This window comes from Entelurus aequoreus, linkage group LG08 (assembly GCF_033978785.1).
Source record: "Entelurus aequoreus isolate RoL-2023_Sb linkage group LG08, RoL_Eaeq_v1.1, whole genome shotgun sequence".
In the NCBI taxonomy this organism is placed as follows: Eukaryota; Metazoa; Chordata; class Actinopteri; order Syngnathiformes; family Syngnathidae; genus Entelurus; species Entelurus aequoreus.
The window spans coordinates 35,886,782-35,910,546 of NC_084738.1; the positions used below are offsets into that span (position 1 = coordinate 35,886,782).

Genomic DNA, 23,765 nt, shown 5'->3' on the forward strand with positions numbered 1-23,765 from the left:
CTGTTTTACCCAAGTGGATGGATAGCTTGTTGTCAGCGAGCCAGGTGCAAGTTCTACAGAGCTCAGCACTGAGGATTTTCTCCACCTGTGACTTGTCCTTGTCTGATACCAGCAAGGCAGAGTCATCCGCAAACAAAAACAATTCACAGTCGCATGCCGATGACATGTCGTTTATGTATATTAGGAACAGTAAAGGTCCCAATATACTGCCTTGGGGGACTCCACAGCTCACCGAGAGGGGGGGGGGGGGACATGGTGCCGTTCACCTCTACCACCTGCTCCCTCCCCTCCAAGTAAGATTGCATCCAGCTCCAAGAGGTTTTGTTAAATCCGATTGCTCTGAGCTTATCCAACAGTATAGCGTGGTTAACGGTGTCAAAGGCCTTCTGAAGGTCCAGCATGACCATGCCGCAGTATTTGCCCGCGTCCACCTCATGTTTGATGTGGTCGGTCAGATAGAGAAGGCATGTGTCAGTGGAGTGGTTAGTTCTGAAGCCGGATTGGAATTTGTACATGAGTTTATTAGTGGCAAGGTAACTATCGACCTGTTCATAAACTATTTTCTCCATTACTTTCGAAATGGAGCTGAGAATAGAAACAGGTCGGTAGTTGCCAGGTTCCAATTTGCTTCCTTTTTTAAAGAGGGGAGTTACTCTTGCTATCTTAAAATCTTTTGGTACTTGGCCTTGTGTAATTGATAGGTTTATTATGTGCGTGATGATCGGGGCAATGATGGAGGCAGAGTCCCTGAGGAATCTGGAGGGAATATTACCAAGGCCGGTGGCCTTGTTAGGGTGGAGCGCGCTCAATTTTTTAAACACCTCATCAGCTGTGACCATTTCTAATTTGAAATCATCGTTGGATACTCCTAGCTTTCTGTAGAAGGCTTTAATGTGTTCTACACCAAAGCGACCAGAGTGGTGGGACAGCTTGTTGACAAGAGTTGCGGCTATGCTGGTGAAAAAGATGTTAAGTCTGCTAGCTACCTCCATTTTGTCTGCAATGAGGGAGTCACCCTCCTTGATGCTGATGTTGGTGAGTCTTGTTTTAAGTTTCTGGCTGCAACCAGGAAGCTGGTTGTTGAGAATTTTCCAGAGCTCACGTGGCTTATTCGTGTTTTCCTCTATTTTGTCGTTAATGTAATTTTTTTTTAAGGATTTAGTCAGGTTGGTTGACTTATTTCTTAATTTATTGCATTGCTTTTTGAGAGTTGAAAGGAGTAATTTGAGGTTGATATTTTGGGTTGTTTATCTACTTCTGTTTTACATTTTTGGTATTCAGAGTATTTCCTGTCTCTGTCTTTTATGGCAGCTAATAGGTCCGGATTCATCCATGGTTCCGAGCGGGCTTTGATCCTGACTGTTTTCACGGGAGCAATGTCATTTAGTATCTTTAGGAACGCCGTTTTGAAGCGATCCCAAGCGACATCGACCAGGTTGCTCGCGAGCACAGGGGACCAGTCCCACTCATCTAATTTTAAATTGAAATTGTCATTGGAGTATTTTTTGAGGGATCTGGATTGGGCTGTTATGTGGCCATTGGCTTTAGGTTTAGCTATTTTACGGGTGCAGAAGGTTAGATAGTGGTCGCTAAGACCACAGATCATGACCCCACTATTTTTTATTTTAGGCCGGTCTGAAGTGAGAATGAGATCTATGGTTGATTGGGTGGAATCACACACCCTTGTGGGTAGCGCTATTAGCTGGGAAAGACCGTGCAGATTACAAAACTTGCTGAAGGATCTGAAGACAGGCGCATCTTTGCGTTGAATATCTGTGTTCAGATCCCCAGTTATAATTTTCTCCATGTTGTCTGTCCCCGCCAAGCATTCTTCCAAAGCCCCATAGAAATCACTCTGATTAGGGGGTCTATAAACAGTCCCTATTAGTACCGGCTTAGCGTTTTTAAATTTGATTTCCGCCCACACAGATTCCAGGTCATTGTGATTAAGATCAGTGCGAGTTATGTATTTAATATCCTGGTGAATATACATACAAACGCCCCCACCGTGTTTATTCCTATCCTTTCTGATAACCGAAAAGTTTTGTATTTCTATCTCTGAGTCAGAAATACTTTGATCAAATTTGGTTTCAGAGAAACACAAGATTTTTACCTTCGTGTTGAGGAACATTTCTCTGATTTGGTCGAGTTTGGCTCCAGAGAGGCTGTTCACATTAAGGTGGATGATGTGTAGTCCACTGGAACCAAAAAGAGCATCAGAGTCCGCTGTGTTGTGGTACTGACCAGAAAAATTGTTGGTTATTATTGCTGTTGCAGTTGAAGAGCAAGGAGAGAGAGGAGAGAGAGAGAGGGGCATATTGATCGTCCTCCAGGTGAAGGGGGAGGGAGAGAAAGGGGGAGGGGAGGGAGAGGGAGGAGGAAGCCAGGTAGGGTTGCTGGGGGATGGGTTTGGTTTCCTTTTGGCGGGCTTTTTTAAAGACAAAGAGAACGAGAATAACGAAAATGTTTGTGTAAAGGCGCCTCTAAATCCTGTGTATGCCGCGTCCTCGACCGTCCGGGACCCGGGAGAGGTCGCGTGGACCCCCGCCATCTCGTGCAGTTCCCCGCAATCACCGATGTCTGGGTCGCCGTCCACCGCAGCCGCCGCGTCGTTCACCGCCGCTGAGTCGCTGCCTTCTCTGATGACCGTGTCGTCCTCCACCGCCGCCGCCGAGCCTCCGACAGTGTCGATGAACGGGGCGAAGTCCTCCGCCGAGCCGCCGACCGCTGGAGCACAGGTGAGCTTGAGCTGAGATGAGCCGGTAGCCGAGTTAGCTTCGATGGCGACGCTAGCAGTAGCATTGCTAGTCTTCGCCAGTCGGGACAACATTAACCGTGTTGCTGCAGGTCCAGGGTTGAGTTCAGTGTCTCCTGATAGTAGAAGTAATAGTAGTATTATTGACTTTCTGTCTATCCTTCCAGTCAGGGGCATGTTTCTTCTGCCTCGATGTGCAGACAAGCACGATGCTAACACGTTAGCTCCAAAGCCAAGGTGCTTCGCCGATGTATTGTCGTGGAGATAAAAGTCACTGTGTATGTCCATTTCGCGTTCTCGACTCTCATTTTCAAGAGGGTAGAGTATCCGAGGAGGTTTAAAATATAAATCCGTGATCCACAGTAGAAAAAGGAGGAAGTGTGGGATAATCCGAGCAGTTGTTTGGATTCCCGATCGGGAGCGAAAGAGGGTGCGACCGCTCATCTCGGCGTCCTTTGTGTTACTTTTAACCAAATGTACTGCTGGTTGGGACTCAAAAATACATTTACATACAAATATGTTGCGCTAAAATAAACTAAATTAATATTGAACGCGACCCCGAACGGTACAAGCGGTAGAAAATGGATGGATGGATGTTTCTTAACTAAACTGTCTGAAACTTCTCTATGTCTTAAGCTCCAGATGTCTTCCGTTTGTTTGATAGTCATTACTGCCACAAGTGGTGGAAAAGTATATTACAACTGAGTACAGCTGAGAAATATCTTTTTGGTGGACGCTATGGGGTGCTTGCGGCCCAACAATGGGACCCCGCCCTATGGTTACGAAACACTCATCTAAGTTATGTATGATGTTGCTGTTGTTGATTTTAATAATGATGATAATAGTGGTAATTATTGTTACCATTCTGTGTCAATATTATTGCTGTTATTATATTATATAATGTTGTACTTGTTACGGCGAGTATCTTGTTATCACTTTTACTATTATTGATCTTTTATTATGATGATTATTGGCACAATATATCTATAGCTATTTGCTGATGTAGTCATGTTGTTGTTGTCAGGTTTTTGATGTTGTATCTCTTTGTCTTGTTACCACAATCCCCCCTTTGTCTTATTTTCTCTCCTTCTCTTTCCGCTCCGGGTACGCTCCAGCTGCCCTAAACAAAAAACAGAATAAAGAAGCAAATAGTTACACTCAATCAATGCGAAATGAGAAGTATCTCACACTTTTCTCCTGCAGAGCAAATCTGTACAGCACATAGAGCATTACAATCAACAATACTACTTAATGGCTGCTTAAAGGCCTACTGAAACCCACTACTACCGACCACGCAGTCTGATAGTCTATATATTAATGATGAAATCTTAACATTGCAACACATGCCAATACGGCCGGGTTAACTTATAAAGTGCAATTTTAAACTTCCCAGGAAACTTCCGCTTGAAAACGTCGCGGTATGATGACGTATGCGCGTGACGTCACGAGGTCAAGGGAAGTGTTTGGACCCAATTCAAATACCTCTGTTTTCTTCGACAAAATTCCACAGTATTCTGGACATCTGTGTTGGTGAATCTTTTGCAATTTGTTTAATGGACAATGGAGACTGCAAATAAGAAAGTTGTAGGTGCGATCGGTGGAGCGGCGGACTACAGCAACACCAACACCAGGAGGTTGTGTTGTGTTTTGAGCAGGATAGCAGACGCACTACAGTGAGTACGCCCGCCGCCGCATCTAAGTTAGCTTCTGTTTTTTTAGCTTCGCCAAGCTGAATATTATTAATCGTGTAGTTACATGTTCATGGTTTAATAGTATTTTTGATCTTCTGTCTATCCATCCAGTCAGGGTTTTTTTTAAATTTAGTTTCTATCTGCATTTGAGACTGATGCTATCACGTTGGCTACGTAGCTAGGTTAGCCTCTATTTTTTTTAGCTTCGCAAAGCTGAATATTATTAATCGTGTATTTACATGTTCATGGTTTAATAGTATTTTTGATCTTCTGTCTATCCATCCAGTCAGGGTTTTTTTTAAATTTAGTTTCTATCTGCATTTGAGACTGATGCTATCACGTTGGCTACGTTGCTAGGTTAGCTTCTATTTTTTTTAGCTTTGCAAAGCTGAATATTATTAATCGTGTATTTACATGTTCATGGTTTAATAGTATTTTTGATCTTCTGTCTATCCATCCAGTCAGGTTTTTTTTAAATTTAGTTTCTATCTGCATTTGAGACTGATGCTATCACGTTGGCTATGTAGCTAGGTTAGCTTCTATTTTTTTTTAGCTTCGCAAAGCTGAATATTATTAATCGTGTATTTACATGTTCAGTCACTGTGAATGTCCATTTCGCGTTCTCGACTCTCATTTTCAAGACGATATAGTATCCGAGGTGGTTTAAAATACAAATCTGTGATCTACAATAGAAAAAGGAGAGACTGTGGAATCCAATGAGCCAGCTTGTACCTAAGTTACGGTCAGAGCGAAAAAAGATACGTCCATCACTGCCTCTCAAGTCCTTCACTATAACGTTCCTCATCTACGAATCTTTCATCCTCGCTCAAATTAATGGGGTAATCGTCACTTTCTCGGTCCGAATCTCTCTCGCTCCATTGTAAACAATGGGGAATTGTGAGGAATACTAGCTCCTGTGACGTCACGCTACTTCCGGTACAGGCAAGGCTTTTTTTTATCAGCGAGCAAAAGTTGCGAACTTTATCGTCTATTTTCTCTACTAAATCCTTTCAGCAAAAATATGGCAATATCGCGAAATGATCAAGTATGACACATAGAATGGATCTGCTATTCCCGTTTAAATAAAAAAATTTCATTTCAGTAGGCCTTTAAATCAAATGTAGGTGCATAACATAAACTGAACATTCTGGAAATATTGTTGTACTCTCTTTCGACAGAGCACTTTTACTTGTAGTGGATTATTTTGTATCAAAGTTTGGTCTTTTAATAGAAGACTTGATAATGTTGGAACCACTTGGCAAATATGTAATTGCATAGTTATAAAGCTGTCGGTTGTACACTGAACACAAATGTAAACACAACACTTTGGTTTTTGTTCCCATTTTTCATGAGTTGAACTCAAAGATCTAAAACTTTGACTATATACACAAACAAATACTGTTCCCAAATCTGTGCTAGTGAGCATTTCTTCTTTGCCGAGATAATCTATTCCACCTCACAGGTGTGCATACTTGCCAACCTTGAGACCTCCGATTCCGGGAGGTGGGGGGTGGGGTGGGGCGTTGTCGGGGGTGTGGTTTGGGGCGGGGGCGTGGTTAAGAGGGAAGGAGAATATTTACAGCTAGACTTCACCAACATATATATATATATATATATATATATATATATATATATATATATATATATATATATATATATATATATATATATATATATGAAATACTTGACTTTCAGTGAATTCTAGCTATATATATATATTTATTTTATTATACATATAAATAAAATAAAGACTTGAATTTCAGTGTTCCGGAGGCTATCCAATAGATGGCAGTATTGTCCTGTTTAAGAGTGTCACAACATTGCTGTTTATGGCAGACGAACTGCTTTACGGTAGACGAAAACGTGACTGCTGTTGCTGTGTATTGTTACCGCGCTGGGAGGACGTTAATGAAACTGCCTAACAATAAACCCACATAAGAAACCAAGAACTCGCCCTCGATCATTTTACAGTTATAATGTGATTGGGCAGGCACGCTGTTTATATCGTGGGAAAGCAGATGTGAAAACGGACTGTCCCCACTCAGGTCCGCATTGAGCTGGAGGGGGCGTGGCCTCCAGCTCCGGCTGAATTCCGGGAGTTAATCGGGAGAAAATTTCTTCCGGGAGGTTATCGGGAGAGGCGCTGAATTCCGGGAGTCTCCCGGTAAAACCGGGAGTCTCCCGGTAAAACCGGGAGGGTTGGCAAGTATGCAGGTGTGGCATATCAAGATGCTGATTAAACAACATTATTGTTGTACAGGTGTTCCTTGAGCCCCCGTTTACACTAAGCCGGATAAGGTTATCCAGGGTAAATCTCACCTAACCTTATCCGTGTCCACACACAACAATGCCACCGTTTAAGACCCCCGCCCCCTCCGTCCGCCGGCACAACGCGACCAAGTACGCATGCATGGAGAAAAAAGTGAAAATTAAAAATCCACCTGAGCGTCCATCTGCTCCATCTCCAAGCTCTCCAGTAGATGACTTTAACTTCACTGTGAAGTTATTTAAAAGAGCTATATTGTAAATCGTTTGCTGTGCATTTTACATTTGTTTGCTGTGTTTTGTGTGCAAGTTTTTAAATTAGAATGTATCTCCTTTGAACAATATCCAGTGTTGTGGTATTTCAATTAACTAGAATCCAGTGTGCTATGGGGCCCTATTGTAGTGAATCACACCTGAGCCATCATAAATTAATCAAATCTTTAATCGACATGAGAAAATAGACAATGCGATAAAGAACATTTTACAACAATTAATCTAGACAGAGAATACCCAAAGTATTGTTGTTGTGGGTTTACTCCGCTGTTGGGGTATTATTTCGTGAGATATGGCATCAGGGGATAAGCTGAGTCACCCAAAAGAAAAACAGGGACCGGATCTTCATCTTCCAGCAGTTGTTTGGGACACAAAGGGGTGGTTCCAGCATACTCATCGGACATGTTAACCATTGAACATGTTTGGGAAGCTGTGGATCGGCGTATATGACAGCGTGTTCCAGTTCCTGCCAATATCCATCAACTTTGCACAGCCATTGAAGAGGAGTGGACCAACATTCCACAGGCTACAATCAACAACCTGATTACCTCTATGCGAAGATGTGTTGCACTGCGTGGTGGTCACACCAGATACTGACTGCTGTTCTGACCCCCCCAGACCCTCAACAAAACAAAACTGCACATTTCAGAGTGGCTTTTTACTGTGGGCAATAATCATGCTGTTTAATAATCATGGACCAAGCGTCTTTTCATATCGTTCTCGCTATTTCCGGATGCTAAATGGCAACTTATCGGAGAACGTCCTCAGCCATCTACTTTCCAGGTGAGAGGCATGATTTATGATCTACAATAAACTTCCAGGGAGCAAGGTAGTGAGGAAACCAGGGCTCGAACCGCTGCAAGTGCTGCGACCTCCTTTGTCACTTGCCGTAATGCCCTAAAAAATTGACCAGCATCGACAGCAAGAACATGCTGTAACCGCCCTTGACTTTTTACTTGTTAATGGACTAGGAATGTAACAATAAACGGTAAAATGATAATTCGCAATAAAATTCCAGACTAATATCGGTTAGTAATATGGTCTAATTTTTTAATTACCAAAAAAACATCATTTATTAATGCATTTTAGGCAACACAAAGTCAGGCGCATGATAATCATGGCGGACAAACTACACAGACTTTGCTTCGGAGATTTCCCCTCGGAGCACACTTTTATTTACAAGTTAGAATGAATACAAAAAATGTCTTTGAAATATGTCTTTCATAATGATTGTGAACGATAGGCAACATTTTTTTTTTAAAAGTGCATTTCCCCTTTAAGCGCAAAAATTATGACTAAAGTGGTGAAGCTATATTTTCAGTAGCACTTTAATTTTATCGACGGTATATTTAAGAAACATATATATGATTATTCATTAAAAAATTTGTTAGAATTTTTTTATTTTATCACTGCGTAATTGTAGGTACATCTATTTTTTTCAGTATATTTGATTAATATTTAATTTTGTAATCAGCCTGACCTAAGCCTTGATAATAATCTTTGTGATTAACACATGCTTTCATATCATTTGACAAGGTTGTTTAACTGTAAGTAGGTAAGATATAATTATTCAATATGGCTTAAATCAAGACTAAGATGACTAATTTACTTTTAATATTTGAGTAGGCCACAGACCCTCTGTTGTGGAAAAGCTGGGCCCCGAGGTCAAAAAGGTTCTGCTCAAAATCGTTTTTTATGGTAACTAAGTTAAGGAATGTGGAAAATTAATTCAAGAGGAGCTTTGAAAGGCTGAAATCATGTGTATCCCAGCACAATATAAATAATATTACCTTGAGCAACACAATGAATTTCCAGAAACCCAAAAGCTTTCATTGAGGTAGAACCATCACGTGTTCTGTTATCTAACATCTTTGACAATCAGCATTATTTTGTAACAGTCCACTTTATTATTAATAAGCTGAAGTTTACATATTAAACAATTTTAACACCAATAAAACATAAATGTAAAACCTTTCCATAATTTCAGGATCATACCCAGGATGTTCTGTTTGGCAACTGGGTATTTTTGGGCAAAGGGGAAAATGTGTTGCCATATTATTATCAGTAATTGAGCATGACATAACCAGGAGTACGTTTGGTGTAACATTTTATATGACGAGCCTTGTCATTCAATAATTCATATTTGACATGTGCTGTGTTTCTTTACGCAAAAGTCAGTCATATCATATTCTTGTTGCCTGGCAAAATTATTATAAAGCACAGGACACAAAACTACTTGTGAAGTTCTTTATTCTGAAAGGTACATTTTGGTTGTTGAACCCTATATAAATTAAAAAATAAAGGTTTAGGTTTGGGTATTCTCACAGATTAAAAAGGAGGTGTTTCCTTTAAACAAAACACATACTGTATATGTTCTCAAACTATCAGAAGTAAATTCTATTTAACTTTGGTATGACACAATCATACATAATAACTGCAGTGGCTTTTTACACTATTAAATACCAGAAAATGTTATTAGTACCTTGTTACATACATCTGAATATCAATTACAATTAACTGTACATGCTTGAAGAGATGTTTAAGGTATTTGTCCAAAATCTCCTGCACTAAAGTACACCTACGTTTCTTTGACTAAAGTGGTACCAATTTACAGATAAAGATACAGTACATGTACAACACAGTGAATATTTATCATTTGTAGCTATCCTACCTATGTCACTTAATGTTACGATGCTATGCTAGCAAGATTGTTTAAAAGACCACCACTGTTTGTTCTTTCCTAAAAGTAACCAAATTATTCCTCAAACCAAAAAGCAACACAGATTAAACTAATACCACCACCGTTTACCAACAGAACATTTGGTATACTGCATAACACTCATTTATTAGGAATATTTACCTCCTGAGTTGATTCAAACACAAAACTTCCTTTTTTTTGGCTTTCATCCAACTCTCACTTCTTCGCAGAGTTGCAAACACACCACAATTGCCACACTGACCTCAAGTGGTGTTTTCTTGGAACTACATTGTAAAATGCCTTTTTTTCCCACCTGGCTGTAATATTCCCATGTATGGAATAAACTGCAGGACGATTTCTTCAGGCTTTGAGTTGTGTTTTTATTCCAACAGGTCATCAACATCCAACTTCTCTACCGTTAGCTGTGTTGTCCACTGACTTCCTCATTCCAAGCCAGGACCCCTACCGGGCCACCTTGAGTATGTAGTTGCCTAAACAGATGCCTGATTAAAATGACACTCATCCAACATAGGGTATTCATTGGCTATGAATATTACATCCCCCTTTTTATGGAAACAAACAAAACAAAATAGTAAAGTGCTGCCTGTACTTTGTATGCATAAAATAGCATCATATCAGGTAAGTAAACTGGGAACAAATATTAAATGAATAAACATGGCACAATAGACAGATTCTGTGTGAGGTACCTGGTTAGTGCAAAACAGTATTATAAAAGGACTGGAACGTAGTGAAGAACTTACACAGGTATCGGTCTAACGTGTCTCAATACCAGAATGCATCATTCAACATTTTAGCGCGGTAGTGAACCCATATGCAGTATGCATTGCACTGTAATAGAAGATATTGTATGAACATATAAAGCACATTTGTGAAAAGTCTTGACTGTAAATTCCCAACAAATAATCAGAATCACCGATAAATATGACGGTTTCAGCTTACACATACAAGGTTACATTCGGGTTGTTTTTTTTTGTTTTTTTTTCAGGGCAGCGTTCGGCGTACACCCTTTACAATTCACAGGTCCAAAATGGCTCGAGGCTTTACCTCTCTGCCTGACCTGGTGCGGTATGAAGCCTCTGCTTCTGAATCAGATGACAGTTCTGGTGCATGCGAAGCAGGCAAGTCCATTTCTTCGCTTGTGTGTGTGACAGGTGCGTGGTTTTCTTCCAGTGTGTTGTCGTCAGGTGAGTATGAGGTCGGTTCAGGTGGGTGAGAGTGGTGTACCTTGGTGCTTCGGAGGTGTCTCTGGTTACGGCGATACACCTGTCCCTCTGGAGTGCGGATGATGTATGATCGTTCGGTGTTAGCAGGCTGCACGACCACTGCTGGCTTCCAGTGCCCCTGTTCCCGGAGTCTGATGGGCTCTCCACTGTGTAGTGGTGGTAGTGTCCGGCTTGACCTGTCGAAGTATCTCTTTTGATGTTGTTGTCTCTTTACTCGCGTTGAATGTGCCTCTTGGTGACTGACGATCTCTGGTTGCAACTGCTGGTCGGTGATTGGCAGGATGGAGCGTAGCCTGCGGCTCATCAGCAACTGTGCTGGTGATTTGAAATTGTCGACTGGTGTGTTTCGATATTCTAAAAGACTGGTATATGGGTCTCTTCCATCAGTTTTGGCCTTGTCCATGAGAGCTTTGGCGGTCTGTACTGATTTCTCTGAGAGGCCATTACTCTGTGGGAAAAATGGGCTCGATGTGACGTGCCTGAACTCCCATGACTTTGTGAAGGACTCAAACTCCTTGGACGTATACTGGGGGCCGTTATCTGAGACCAAGGTCTCTGGGATGCCGTGTCTGGCGAAACTTGCCTTGAGCTTGTGAATGACTGCGGTTGACGTGGTGCTGGTGAGTTTGTCTAGTTCAAAGAAACGACTGTAATAGTCGACAGTTACCAGGTAGTCCTGGTTGTTCCACATGAAGAGATCCGTTCCAACTACTTGCCAGGGCTGGTCCGGGATACGGTGTGGTATCATGGGTTCCTTGGCATTTGCTGGGCGTCAATCTTGGTAGACAGAGCATTGCTCCACAATGACCTCTATGTCTTTGCTCATCCCTGGCCAGAACATGATGTCCCTGGCTCTATGTTTGCATTTCTCCATTCCCATATGTCCAGCATGGATTTTTGACAGCATCTCCTCTCTGAGGCTGGCTGGAATGACGATCTTCTCTCCCTTGAAAATAATTCCATTCGTTTTTGACAGCTCGTCCCGGTGGTTCCAGAACGCAGACACACTCTGGGGACATTGTTTTCTTTTCTTCGGCCATCCGTCCAGTATCACCTGGCTCAGCTGCCTGAACTGTGTGTCATTCTCTGTAGCTGCTGCAATCTCTTTCAGTTTAGAGTCACTCACCGGCAAGCTGTGGTACACGATGTGCACCTGCCAGTCCATTCCTTCTCTAAGGTTGTCGTTGCCGTGGGAGATTAGGGATTTTCTGGAGAGTGTGTCAGCGACCGGGATGTCCTTCCCAGGACGGTGTTCGATTGTGAAGCTATACTTTTGGAGCTGGAGTATCATACGTTGTAGCCTCGGAGGGGCTGCAGCAAGGGGTTTCTTCAAAATCGACTCAAGTGGCTTGTGATCTGATTCCACCAGGACGTGGCGTCCGTAGGCGTATTGGTGGAAACGTTTGAAGCCGAAGAGTATTGCGTACATTTCTTTCTCTATTTGCGCATAGTTGATCTCACTGTCTGTAAGGGATTTGGACGCATAGCTGATGGGTCTGCCCTCTTGGAGCAGCACGGCTCCGAGCCCGTACTTCGAAGCATCCACCTGTAGACTGAGATGTTTCTCCGGATCGAAATAGGCCAAGACTGGGCCCGGTTCTATGGTGAGCACGTCTTTCATCTTCTGGAACGCTGCGTCCTGTTGTTTGTCCCACAGGAACTCGCTGGATTGCGTCAGCAGCTGTCGCATGGGCGCGTTCACCTCGGAGAGGCAGGGGGAAAACTTGGCCAGGTAGTTGGCCATGCCTAGCACAGTCTCTAGCTCTGCCCGGTTCTGGCTCCATGTTCTTGATGGCGGATACTTTGTCTGGATCTGGCTTGAGACCGTCTGCTGAGAGCCGATGCCCGAAGTAACTTACTTCAGTGGCTCCGACGGTGCTCTTTTCCGGGTTAAGCCGGACTCCTCTCTCCCGTGACATCTGCAGCATAGTACGGAGCCTTCTGTCATGCTCCTCCCTGGTCGCTCCGTAAATGAGGATGTCGTCAACGATTGCGAGTACGCCGTCAAGGCCCTCATAGGTTTCGTCTATTTTCCGCTGAAATTCGTCCTGTGCTGAGATGAGTCCAAATGGTAACCGCAGGAATCGGTAACGCCCGAACGGCGTGCAGAACGTTGTGAGTTTGGACGATTCCTCTGACAGTTTGATGGCCCAATATCCTGAGCGGGCGTCCATTACGCTGAAGTAGCGCGCGCCGGCTAGCTCAGACGTGATGTCCTCCAGTGTTGGTAGTGGGTAGTGCGGGCGCATAATGGCCTTGTTCAAGTCTCTAGGGTCCAGGCATACTCTGAGCTTGCCTGTCCGTGGTTTTTCGACGACCACTAGCCGATTTACCCACTCTGTTGGTTCAGTTATCTTGGTGATGATGTGTGTGTTTTCCATCTCTCGTAGCTCTACCTTTAGTTGACAGCGTAGCTTGTGTGGAAGTTTTCTTGGAGGGGCCGCCACGGGTATTTCGTTCGGGTCCAGGTGGATTTTGCATTCCCCGGGAAATAATCCGATCCCTTTGAACACGTCACTAAACTCCTCCATCACTGTCTTTTTCTCAAGCGGCGGCGGCGCAGTGACTGACAGCACTAACTTGATGAGATCCATGTCCAGGCATGCTTGTAGACCTAGCACAGGGGGCGCTTGCGTTTCTACGATGTAAAAGTCCAACATCATGCAGCATGCTTTATATTTGCAATTTATTGTGCATGTCCCTTTTACTTTTAGCTGTTCTCCCCCGTAGCCTGTCAGTCTGCGTGTGGTGGGTTGAAGCTTAGACTCCTGTTTAAGGCTGTGATACTCTCTCAGAGGAATTATGTTAACCTGGGCCCCAGTATCTAGCTTAAACCTCAGCTCTGTTCCCTGCTTGCCCATTTCAATACATGCAAAAGCCTGCTCTACTTCTGCAATACGCTCTCTCTGCACTGCATCTACAAAGAATTCGTCTGTGTCTGACTCAGGGCTTTGGCTTACTTCATGCACTGTCTTCCTGGTGTACTGGCTAGATTTACAAACGGCACTAAAATGATTTAGTTTTGAGCATTAAGCACACTGTCTTCCTTTAGCTGGGCAGTCGTCTAAGTTCCTGTGCCATTTATTACCACAGTAGCTACAGTTCCTTGTCCGTTTTGCGCCTCTATCACTTACTTGCATGTTTTCCGTTTTCTCTGCGGCACCGTTTGATGCGCGCCACTGTACCGCATGTACTAGCTGCCGTTCACGCGGGCTACTGGTGACTCCGCTGAGAACCTTAGTCTGCGTCTGGGTTAACTAGTGTGATCTAGCTATATCTATGGCTTTGTCTAGCGTTAACTCGGATCCAACGTTTAAGAGCTTTTCTCTCACTTTAGCTGAATGTATCCCAAACACAACGCGGTCTCTGACCATCTCATCCCTGTTCGCATAATCACAATCCTTTGCTAGCAGCTTCAATCCGGTCACGAATTGCTCAAATGATTCACTAGGTCCCTGCACTCTTTCCTGGAACCTATATCTAGCAAATATTGTGTTCTTTTTGGGTGTTACATATGCTTCAAAACGGTCGTAGTACCCTGTCAGTACATTTACTTCCTCCGCAGTCAGGACCCACGTATTAAAAATGTCTCGCCCTTTCTCTCCTACCCACAGGAGTAAATAGCTGCATCTTTCCGCTTCACCTTTGCTTTGTAGCGGGCCGGAAAACATCAGTCCAACATGTTGCTTGAACTTTCTCCATTCTCCCGGTAAATCGAGAGAGTCCCAATCCATGCGGGGCGACGGCACTCCTGTCGGTTCCATGTTAGTGTCAGTTCTGCTCCTCTATTCTGACACCATGTAATATTCCCATGTATGGAATAAACTGCAGGACGATTTCTTCAGGCTTTGAGTTGTGTTTTTATTCCAACAGGTCATCTACATCCAACTTCTCTACCGTTAGCTGTGTTGTCCACTGACTTCCTCATTCCAAGCCATGACCCCTACCGGGCCACCTTGAGTATGTAGTTGCCTAAACAGATGCCCGATTAAAATGACACTCATCCAACATAGGGTATTCATTGGCTATGAATATTACACTGGCTACATTCTATATGTCACTTAAAAAAATACGGAGTTTGACCTGAGTGGGGTGGATGTGTCAAGGGAAGGGGGGTGAAGAATTTACTGACTTAAAAATTTTACCGTTTCGACTTGCACTCTCTTCTGTTTTTTTGAAAATGTCAATTAAAAGAATTGGAAAAAAATAATAATAATACTGAGGACATGACCTCCGTGTCTTTAATGATAGTTAGGGCCATGTGCCGAACCAAATCTGATAAAAAATTGAAGAATTGTTTTTATTCGTCTCCCTTAGGAGAAATTTGTTTTGGACCGATTGGCCTAGTGCAGGGGTCACCAACGCGGTGCCCGCGGGCACCAGGTCGCCCGTAAGGACCAGATGAGTCGCCCGTGGGCCTGTTCTAAAAAAATAAAAATAAAAATAAAAAAAAGTTTTATTTTTAAAAAAAATTAAATCTACATAGAAAAACACAAGATACACTTTCAATCAGTGCATCAACCCAAACAACCTCCCCCATGCACACTCATCCACACAAAAGGGGTTATTTCTTTCTGCTACCAATATTCTGGTTCCCACAACATAGACAACACATCTGCAAGGGACACAGTCCCTGAAGCACACATGATTGTATAGGCTGCTGGTCCACTAACATTTTCATTAATTACTATTTTTTTATGTAATTATTTTTGTATTGTTTTACTTTCTTTTTTATCCAAGAAAATGTTTTTTATTTATTTATCTTATTTTATTTTATTTTTTTAAAAAGGGCCTTATCTTCAACAGACCAGGTTGTCAATGAAATTAGATTTTTTTAAAGGGTTTTTTAAACCAGGCCCAGTCCAGATAATGTCCAAGTCGGACTCAGCAACACACACCTTCATTCATGTACACAGAAAAAAATTAGGGAACACAACAGATTGCATATAATTTATAAACAAAACACTTTGCATTCCATTCGAAAGGACGTTCCCTTTAGATTTCCGATCCTTAACATTTTACATTTATCATAATTAAGCTTAAGGCCAGATTGCTGTGAAAATATGTCCAAAAGATTAAGAAGGTTCCGCAAACAATGAGGAAAAATCTTATCTTTGTGAATCAGCCTTTTCTGATATGAACTTCATCAAGAACAAACACAGAACACGCCTCACTGATGCACATCTGCAAGACTCACTCAGAGTTGCAGTGTCAAGTTACACACCAGAGTACAACACACTAGTTAACAGCATGCAATGCCAGGCTTCCCACTAACTGACAAAGAAACAGATAACAGATTTGGTGTCCAGTTCAAAGTGTGACATGATTTAAAAATTTGAGAGTTTACTTTTGTATTTTACATGAGTTATTATTTGTACAAACATGGTGCAAAGTAATTCATGATTTGTTAAAAAATGTTAGTGGCTAGCTAGTTAAAATGGGATATTGTGATTTCACAAGACTGTCTTAGAAGTGATCATTTGAAAATGTTCAATTTGAAAAATGTGCACTTAGAGAAAATATAAAAGTAAAGTGTTGCATATTGATATTTATCTGTTTCTATATATATTTATTGTGAGAAATCATTAAGATGATCAGTGTTTCCACAAAGATAAATATCATTAATTATTAATAATAACAGAGTTAAAGGTAAATTGAGCAAATTGGCTACTTCTGGCAATTTATTTAAGTGTGTATCTAACTGGTAGCCCTTCGCATTAATCAGTACCCAAGAAGTAGCCCTTGGTTTCAAAAAGGTTGGTGACCCCTGGCCTAGTGTGTGAATGTTAAGTTAAAGTACCACTGATAATCACACACACTAGGTGTGGTGAAATTACTCTCTGCATTTGACCTATCCCCTAGTTCGAACCCCCTGGGAGGTGAGGGGAGCAGTGAGCAGCAGCGGTGGCTGCGCTCGGGAATCATTTTGGTGATTTAACCCCCAATTCCAACCCTTTGATGTTCAGTGTGAGCGTGACTGTTGTCTGTCTATCTGTGTTGGCCCTGTGATGAGGTGGCAACTTGTCCAGGGTGTACCCCGCCTTCCGCCCGAATGCAGCTGAGATAGGCTCCAGTACCCCCCGCGACCACAAAAGGGACAAGCGGTAGAAAATGGATGGAATCTTCAAATTATGTGCATCACACCAGGCTCCAAGGTTTTCAACAGCAGCACTGAGTATGTTTGGATTAGATCTCCTCGTCTTCAGACGAAGTAAAACTGTATCGTCAGAAAATTTTAAAATGTACTGATTTGGTTCTGCAAGAATGCCGTCATTGGCCACGACCCCGAGAGGGACAATCGGTAGAAAATGGATGTATGGATGGTATACAAAGTAAACACAAAGGGCAAACTGACTGATCCCTGGGGGGCGCCAGTGCTACACACTGTGGTGTTGGATAGGAAATACATTTGACCTGTTGTGGCCTGTCTGACAGAGAGGAGTGGTTTGATAAAAAATTGATTTACGTTTGCCTGAACAAGCTTGCTAAGAAGAAAGTGGAGCTGAATAGAATCGAACGCAGACCTAAAATCGATAAATTTGTCCAGGGTGTACTCCGCCTTATGCCCGAGTGAAGCTGGGTTAGGCCCCAGCACCCCACGCGAGCCCAAAGGGACAAGCGGTAGAAAAAGGATGGATGGATGAATTTCCTTTAGAGAGAACTCACAGGAGCCTGCACTGGAAATGACTCCACACTGGAGATCTTTTTGTTCCCCTTTTTCCGTTCTACTAATTATTTATCTATTTGATTATTACTTTTTCCACAATGGAGACCCGCAGACAGGTACTGTTGTGGGGGTTTCCCTTTGAGTTGTCGCTTTTATTTCACATGAAGCTTTCTCGCCAAGTGTCATATCGCGCACGGCGACTTCCGCATAAAAACACAACTTTGTTGTTTTTTTGTCTGTTTTCCACTACAAATTGACTATGTCAGGGGTGTGAAAGTCATTTTCACTGAGGGCCACATGGCAGTTATTTTTGGCCCCAGAGGGCCACCTCTAACAGTGAGAACTATTATTACACAATTTTTTAAAGTGCATTTTATTAGTAGATTTTTTTTTAAACTAAAATGTAAAAAAAATATGGTAAGTTGCAATAATTTCACCTCACAATGTAGTGTATATTACCGTAAATGGAAAGACAGTACTGCTGTTTTTATGGTAAAAAAGGCAGCTCAGTTGCTAGAATTTTATAGTAAAATTTACATTAGTTTTTTTTACTGTAAATAAAAAAAAAATGCAGTTTTACAATAAAATTTTGGCACCTGAGCTGCCAGTTTGTTTTGGGTTTTTTTTAACTGCAAATCAACAACTTTAAATTTTCCTGTGTAGTACTGTTTTTACAGTACGAAACAGTAAAAACAGTACTTTTTTTTACTTTAATACTTTTGTATTACAGTAAAAAAAGTACTGTTTTTTTTAATTTAGAGAAAACTGCTGTAAAAACCACAGTAAATTTCACAATTTTACCATGACATCTATTGCTAATTTTGATGGATAACTTGCTTTGAAATAATTACTATTAGTATTTATTCATATTTTAAAAAAATTGTTTGAATGTTTGGTAATGTATTTGTGCATAATTAGACAATATTCAAGTTAACATAATTTGAGATTACATGAAGTACTCCTAAAATAGAAATAAATAGAAAGAATACATTTAGTAAGAAAAGTTACAATACTTCATTGATACATATTATTTCCAGGCTTTCGAGGGCCAAATAAAATGAAGTGGCGGGCCACATCTGGCTCCCGGGCCTTGAGTTTGACACCAGTGGACTAGGTCAACCTGAAGTAAAAAAAACAACAACAATTGGAGAGTGTATGTTGGAACTTAATTGTGTTGTTTGGACTTCTGCCACACGGGGGCAGTCTTTTCACATTTACAAGATTTAAAGTACAGTATGTGATCTTCTTATGTTTAGCTTTTGCCTCAAAATATTATATGTATACACTATGTAAGTCAGCATAACTGTACATATAAATAATATCTACAAGATTGCACATCACTCATCAAAGCTTGAGATGCCTAGCTACTTGTTGTCTAATAGGTAACATGTCTCATAAGATGCTTTGTATATAGTAAACAATATATTTACAAAAAAAATACGTATTTATGGTCTTCCCGGTGTATTAATTCTCCTGTTTCTTCATACCTATTACTGATTATTTATTCACTTGTTGACACATAATTTATATGTTTTACATTTTATCAATTAATTGTTTAGTTCCTGTATTGAGGTGGCAGAAATTAGGCAAAAGATGAGTTTTGATTTAGAATTAATGTTGATCGTATCAGCTACCAAAGCAAGAAATGCTGTTAACAAAGCAGAAGCACTGCTTTGCAACATATCATAAAGCTAAAATAGACACCACGAGAATGGATATAGAAATATGTCCATCATATTCAAGTGAATAAGTGCAGTAACAATAAGTTATTTCAGAAATGTATGAGGAGAGGTGATAACTACTGAAAAGCCTCACAGATGTCTGAGAGGAACTCTGTAGGCGTCCATGCCAACGGCACAAAAATGTGAGTTGGGCAATGGCCTATTAAATAAAAGAAGTAGAGATGAGAGAGGAGAAGCGAGAGCTGAGAGCGATTAGAAGAAAGAAAGGCTCTATGACAAGTCGTCGGCCAGAAAGAGAGAGAGCAGGGTCAGATGAAGCAAGAGGTGAATGGGAAGAAAACAGAACGCTGACGAGCAAAGCACCACCATCATTGCCCGGAGTACTAATAGAGAGTCAGTCAGCAGGCCAAGATGGGGTGACTTTTTTTTAATTGTTGCTGATATTTTTTTAAAATCTTCCACAACTCTATAACTCCCCTTCCTTTGACTTGGCGTTCTCTGCAAGTCTGATCTTTCTAGTCTGATCTTTCTGTGCTATAAATCATTGGATGTCTTAAAATTGGACAAAATAAATATCATCTATTGCAGCACTTATGACACTACTACATTTCTTTGTTAAGCAAGCTGCCGAATAGACATCATTAAAAGATAATGAATTAAAGTTGTAAACATACAGTAAATGTAGTTTTTAAATATAGAGTTTTTCGATACAACTTTTCCACTTACGAAACAATGCCAATATTAGAGCCTTGAGTATTGGCTGATACTGATATTAATCCTATAGGATATCAGCATAAATTATGCCATGTTTATCAATAATCAGGGGCGTCACTAGCTTTTAAGGACAGGGGGGGCTTAGCCCCCAGGAGATGCACAGGATGCGAGCGAACGTAGCGCACGAGCACAAAACTTCACAAATGGCTAACAAAGACTTAGAAATTAATCATTGTTATTATTATTATTTCAGTGGGTTTATTTTCAATCTGTGTTCAGTACAACAACAAACATTGGTTTGCACAGTGACATTTTGTTTACAGCATCAACAAGAAACAATGACTTGCATGATCCTTCAAGAGACACTGAAACACAATGAAAGTCATGGCATTAGCCTCTATGTTATTACTTCACAACATAGAGGCTAATGCCACCATTTTAGCTCACAATACAATAATTGTTTGTTCCCAAATATTTTGAAGTTGCACAGATTACATTTTGGGCACATATGTGACTAAAATGGTTGTAAATTCAAGCCCTGGAAATATTACTTAATTACTTGAATTAAAGTAATATCTGGATCGGGATAATTTGGCTTGTATATAATATATTTATATATATTTTTTATGGCAAGTCGTTAAGCAAATTAAATATATATGGAAGTCTGAATAGAAATTAGAAACTTTTATATATACTGTAAATAAGAAAGACTTAGTCTGCTGATCTGAAAAAGAGCCAAAGCTGTCAAAGAGCTGAGGGACCATCTTCAAAGTGCAATGCTGAAACAAATAATGCAAACAATAAAATGTAACTTCCAGGGCTTGAGAGTAACGTAGTCCCGTCGTCCCGGGGACGGCAAAAAATAACGCACGGGACAAAATGAAATGCTCCCCGGAACGATGGCTTTTAACCATTGTTTTTCTTTTTCTTTTTATGTATTTATTCATTTTACATTTTATATTAAATCTCTTGGTTTTTCCCCCCTCTGAAAATCATATGAATAGTTTAACAAGCCATCCTATAATAATACAACATCTATTAATGTAACAATACATTAAAACAAATATATTTAAGTATGTTTTTTTCATTATTTTAACAATAGGCTAATGTATATTACTTTATACAGATTCTACAAGAAACACAACACTTAAAAACTAAATTATTTACAATTGCAGACACAAGGTTGTTGTTCTGCAGTGCTGTGTGCTAATGTGCTTCGTACACCTGCAGGACCGCAAGCAAGGTCGCAGAGAAAATGCGGACTGGGTTTTGAGTGATGTGGGCATTTTCTATATGAACAAGTCCAAGGACCGCAAGCAAGGTCGCAGAGAAAATGCGGACTGGATTTTGAGTGATGTGGGCATTTTCTGTATGAACAAGTCCAAGGACCACAAGCAAGGTCGCAGAGAAAATGCGGACTGGATTTTGAGTGATGTGGGCATTTTCTATATGAACAAGTGGAATGGATTGGATATCGACGCACTAAAGGGGCTCTCTACCTTACGCTATGAAGTGAGGGGAAACTGAGTGAATAATGACAGGTTATATGATTATTTACTTAAACTCATTTTTGGGCCACTTTATAATGAATATGTCGGCATGTATTTGTAAAAAGAAAAAAGAAAAAAAAATTGATTTATTTTTATTTTTATTAACACTAAATTATTTAGGGGGGCTTAAGAACCTTTTATGGGGGCTTGAGCCCCCCTAAAATAAGCCTAACAACGCCAATGTCAATAATATTTTGTTTTGTTTTGATAATAATACTAAAAGTGGTCTGCTAACAACCGACACAAGTGATCATCTACTAGCTTTCCCAATCTATGACGGAAATTACAGGAAGAGTAATAAACATGACAAACACACATTTCAAAGATTACACACACAAAACTGGGATAATGTGTACAGTAAAAAAATATGTAAACGAAGCATATGGTAATCTTTTTAAACCCTTTCATAATGAAAACAACTTCGTAAGAAGCAAAAGAAAAACAATCAACCATGGATGACAAAGGGACTAAAAATTGCTTGCAACAAGAAGAATACAATATATAGATTATAGAAATTTTTTTAACACAAAGATCCACAGAGGGAGAAAATAAGTACAAAACATATAAAAACAAGCTAAGTACAAAACGTATATAAAAATAAGCTAACTAACATACTACTAACATGTAGGAAATAATACCACGGTCTTTTATTAGACAGGAACAAAAACAACATGAGAGCAACATGGAGTATCCTTAAAAGCATCATTAAAAAATGGTGCTAAGAAGGATTAACCTCTATTCTTTGGTAGTTTGTCGTTATCGACGATGACGCCCGACACAAGGGTTGGTTCCGGGGAAATGGTATCTCATATGGCTCCGGACACCAAACTCACATACAGTTTTCCACAAACAGAACAGCAAACTCCAGTCCCCAGTCTTTGTTGTTGGTATCGTTGGCAATGGTGGCGTTGGCGGAGAGCTTCTTTTAGTTGGGTGCGGCTTGTTTCGAAGGCATCTATGCCACGAGCACATATGTCATGCACAATAAATATGTCAGTTGCAAGAGATTCCAGGTTGGCTGTTGGGATGTTACATTGCTTCAAGATGGAGTGGAGATGGTCTTTGCAGCGTGGTTTATGTTAACCACGACTTCTCCGTTCTCTGCAAAGTTCACTGTATAGGACTTTACGTGGCAGACGGTTCCTGGGCATACGGATGAGGTGATCAGAGGAGGTGCTTGAACATTAGAGCTTCTATGCTGATGGAACCTATGAAGCACAGTATCTCAGTATGAGGCACTCTGTCTTATGTTAGACCCTGCAAACAGCGGATGTGAAAGGCTTCAAGGATTCAATACTTCTCAGACAGAAATGTAAAAAATTAAGATATGAACAAAGTAGTTGAAGGCTTTAATAACTACTTTGTTAATATTGAACCAAATCTGGAGAAAAGGATTCCAGATTCAGTGTCAGTTGAGGACGTGAATGATACCATAGACATAAATCCCAAATCCATGTTCCTCACGGACGTGACAGATGACGAGGAAATAATCAAAATTGTAAATAAATGTAAATCCAAGACCTCAATGGATTGTAACAGAAATTATATAAAAAAAGATTTAAAAAAGGGTTATTGAAGAGATGTCTGAACCAGTATTGTGTATCAGCAACCTATCATTTCAAACAGGCACATTTCCAAACAAAACTAAAATAGCAAAAGTTGCACCAATGTATAAGACTGTAGACAACCACCATGTTACAAACTATGGACCTGTTTACTTACTCCACAATTTTCTAAATGTATTGAAAAAAATATTTTAAAACAGATTGGACAAATTCATGAATAAAATTAGAACACTCGCGGACAACCAATACTGATACACAGCCAAGATCCCAACGCTGAAGGTAGTCATTTTATAAGCTTGTTACAAAAAAGATCAGTTAGAATAATACATAATACATACAAACCCTTTGTTCACTGAATCAAAAATATTGAAATCATTGATTTGGTGCATTTGAAAACATATAAAACTATGCACAAAGCAAACTGTAAGCTGCTACCCAAGAACGTACAACAATTCTTCTCAACAAAAGAGGAGAAATATAATCTTAGCGAAAAATCTAATTTAAAACATGTGTATGCACGTACAACACTTACAAAACTTAATTATGGAATGGAATAAGCAAAAAAAAATCAAACGAAGTTCTAATATGATCAAGTTTAAAAGACTGTTCAAATGCAAAATGTTCACAAAGTACGAGGAAGAAAAATCCAAATAAACACTTT

At 40.5% G+C, this 23,765-nt stretch overlaps 1 protein-coding gene across 4 annotated transcripts in view; it reads right to left on the bottom strand.

Moving 5' to 3' along the window:
* Positions 1–1,176: 1,176 nt before the first annotated feature.
* LOC133655084 (uncharacterized) overlaps positions 1,177–23,765 on the bottom strand; it is a 45,489-nt gene continuing 22,900 nt past the window's right edge. Inside the window, exons 1-2 of one of the 4 annotated variants that reach the window (XM_062054992.1) lie at positions 9,996–10,090; positions 1,177–3,875 (exon numbers count right to left, since the gene is read on the bottom strand). In XM_062054992.1, coding sequence (XP_061910976.1) covers positions 1,184–3,199 — 2,016 coding nt within the window. In that variant the 5' untranslated portion in view covers positions 3,200–3,875; positions 9,996–10,090 and the 3' untranslated portion in view covers positions 1,177–1,183. Of the gene's footprint in view, positions 3,876–9,844; positions 10,091–21,897; positions 22,748–23,765 lie in introns of those variants that run through there. The other 3 variants (XM_062054990.1, XM_062054991.1, XR_009826943.1) reach the window with 3 other exon arrangements.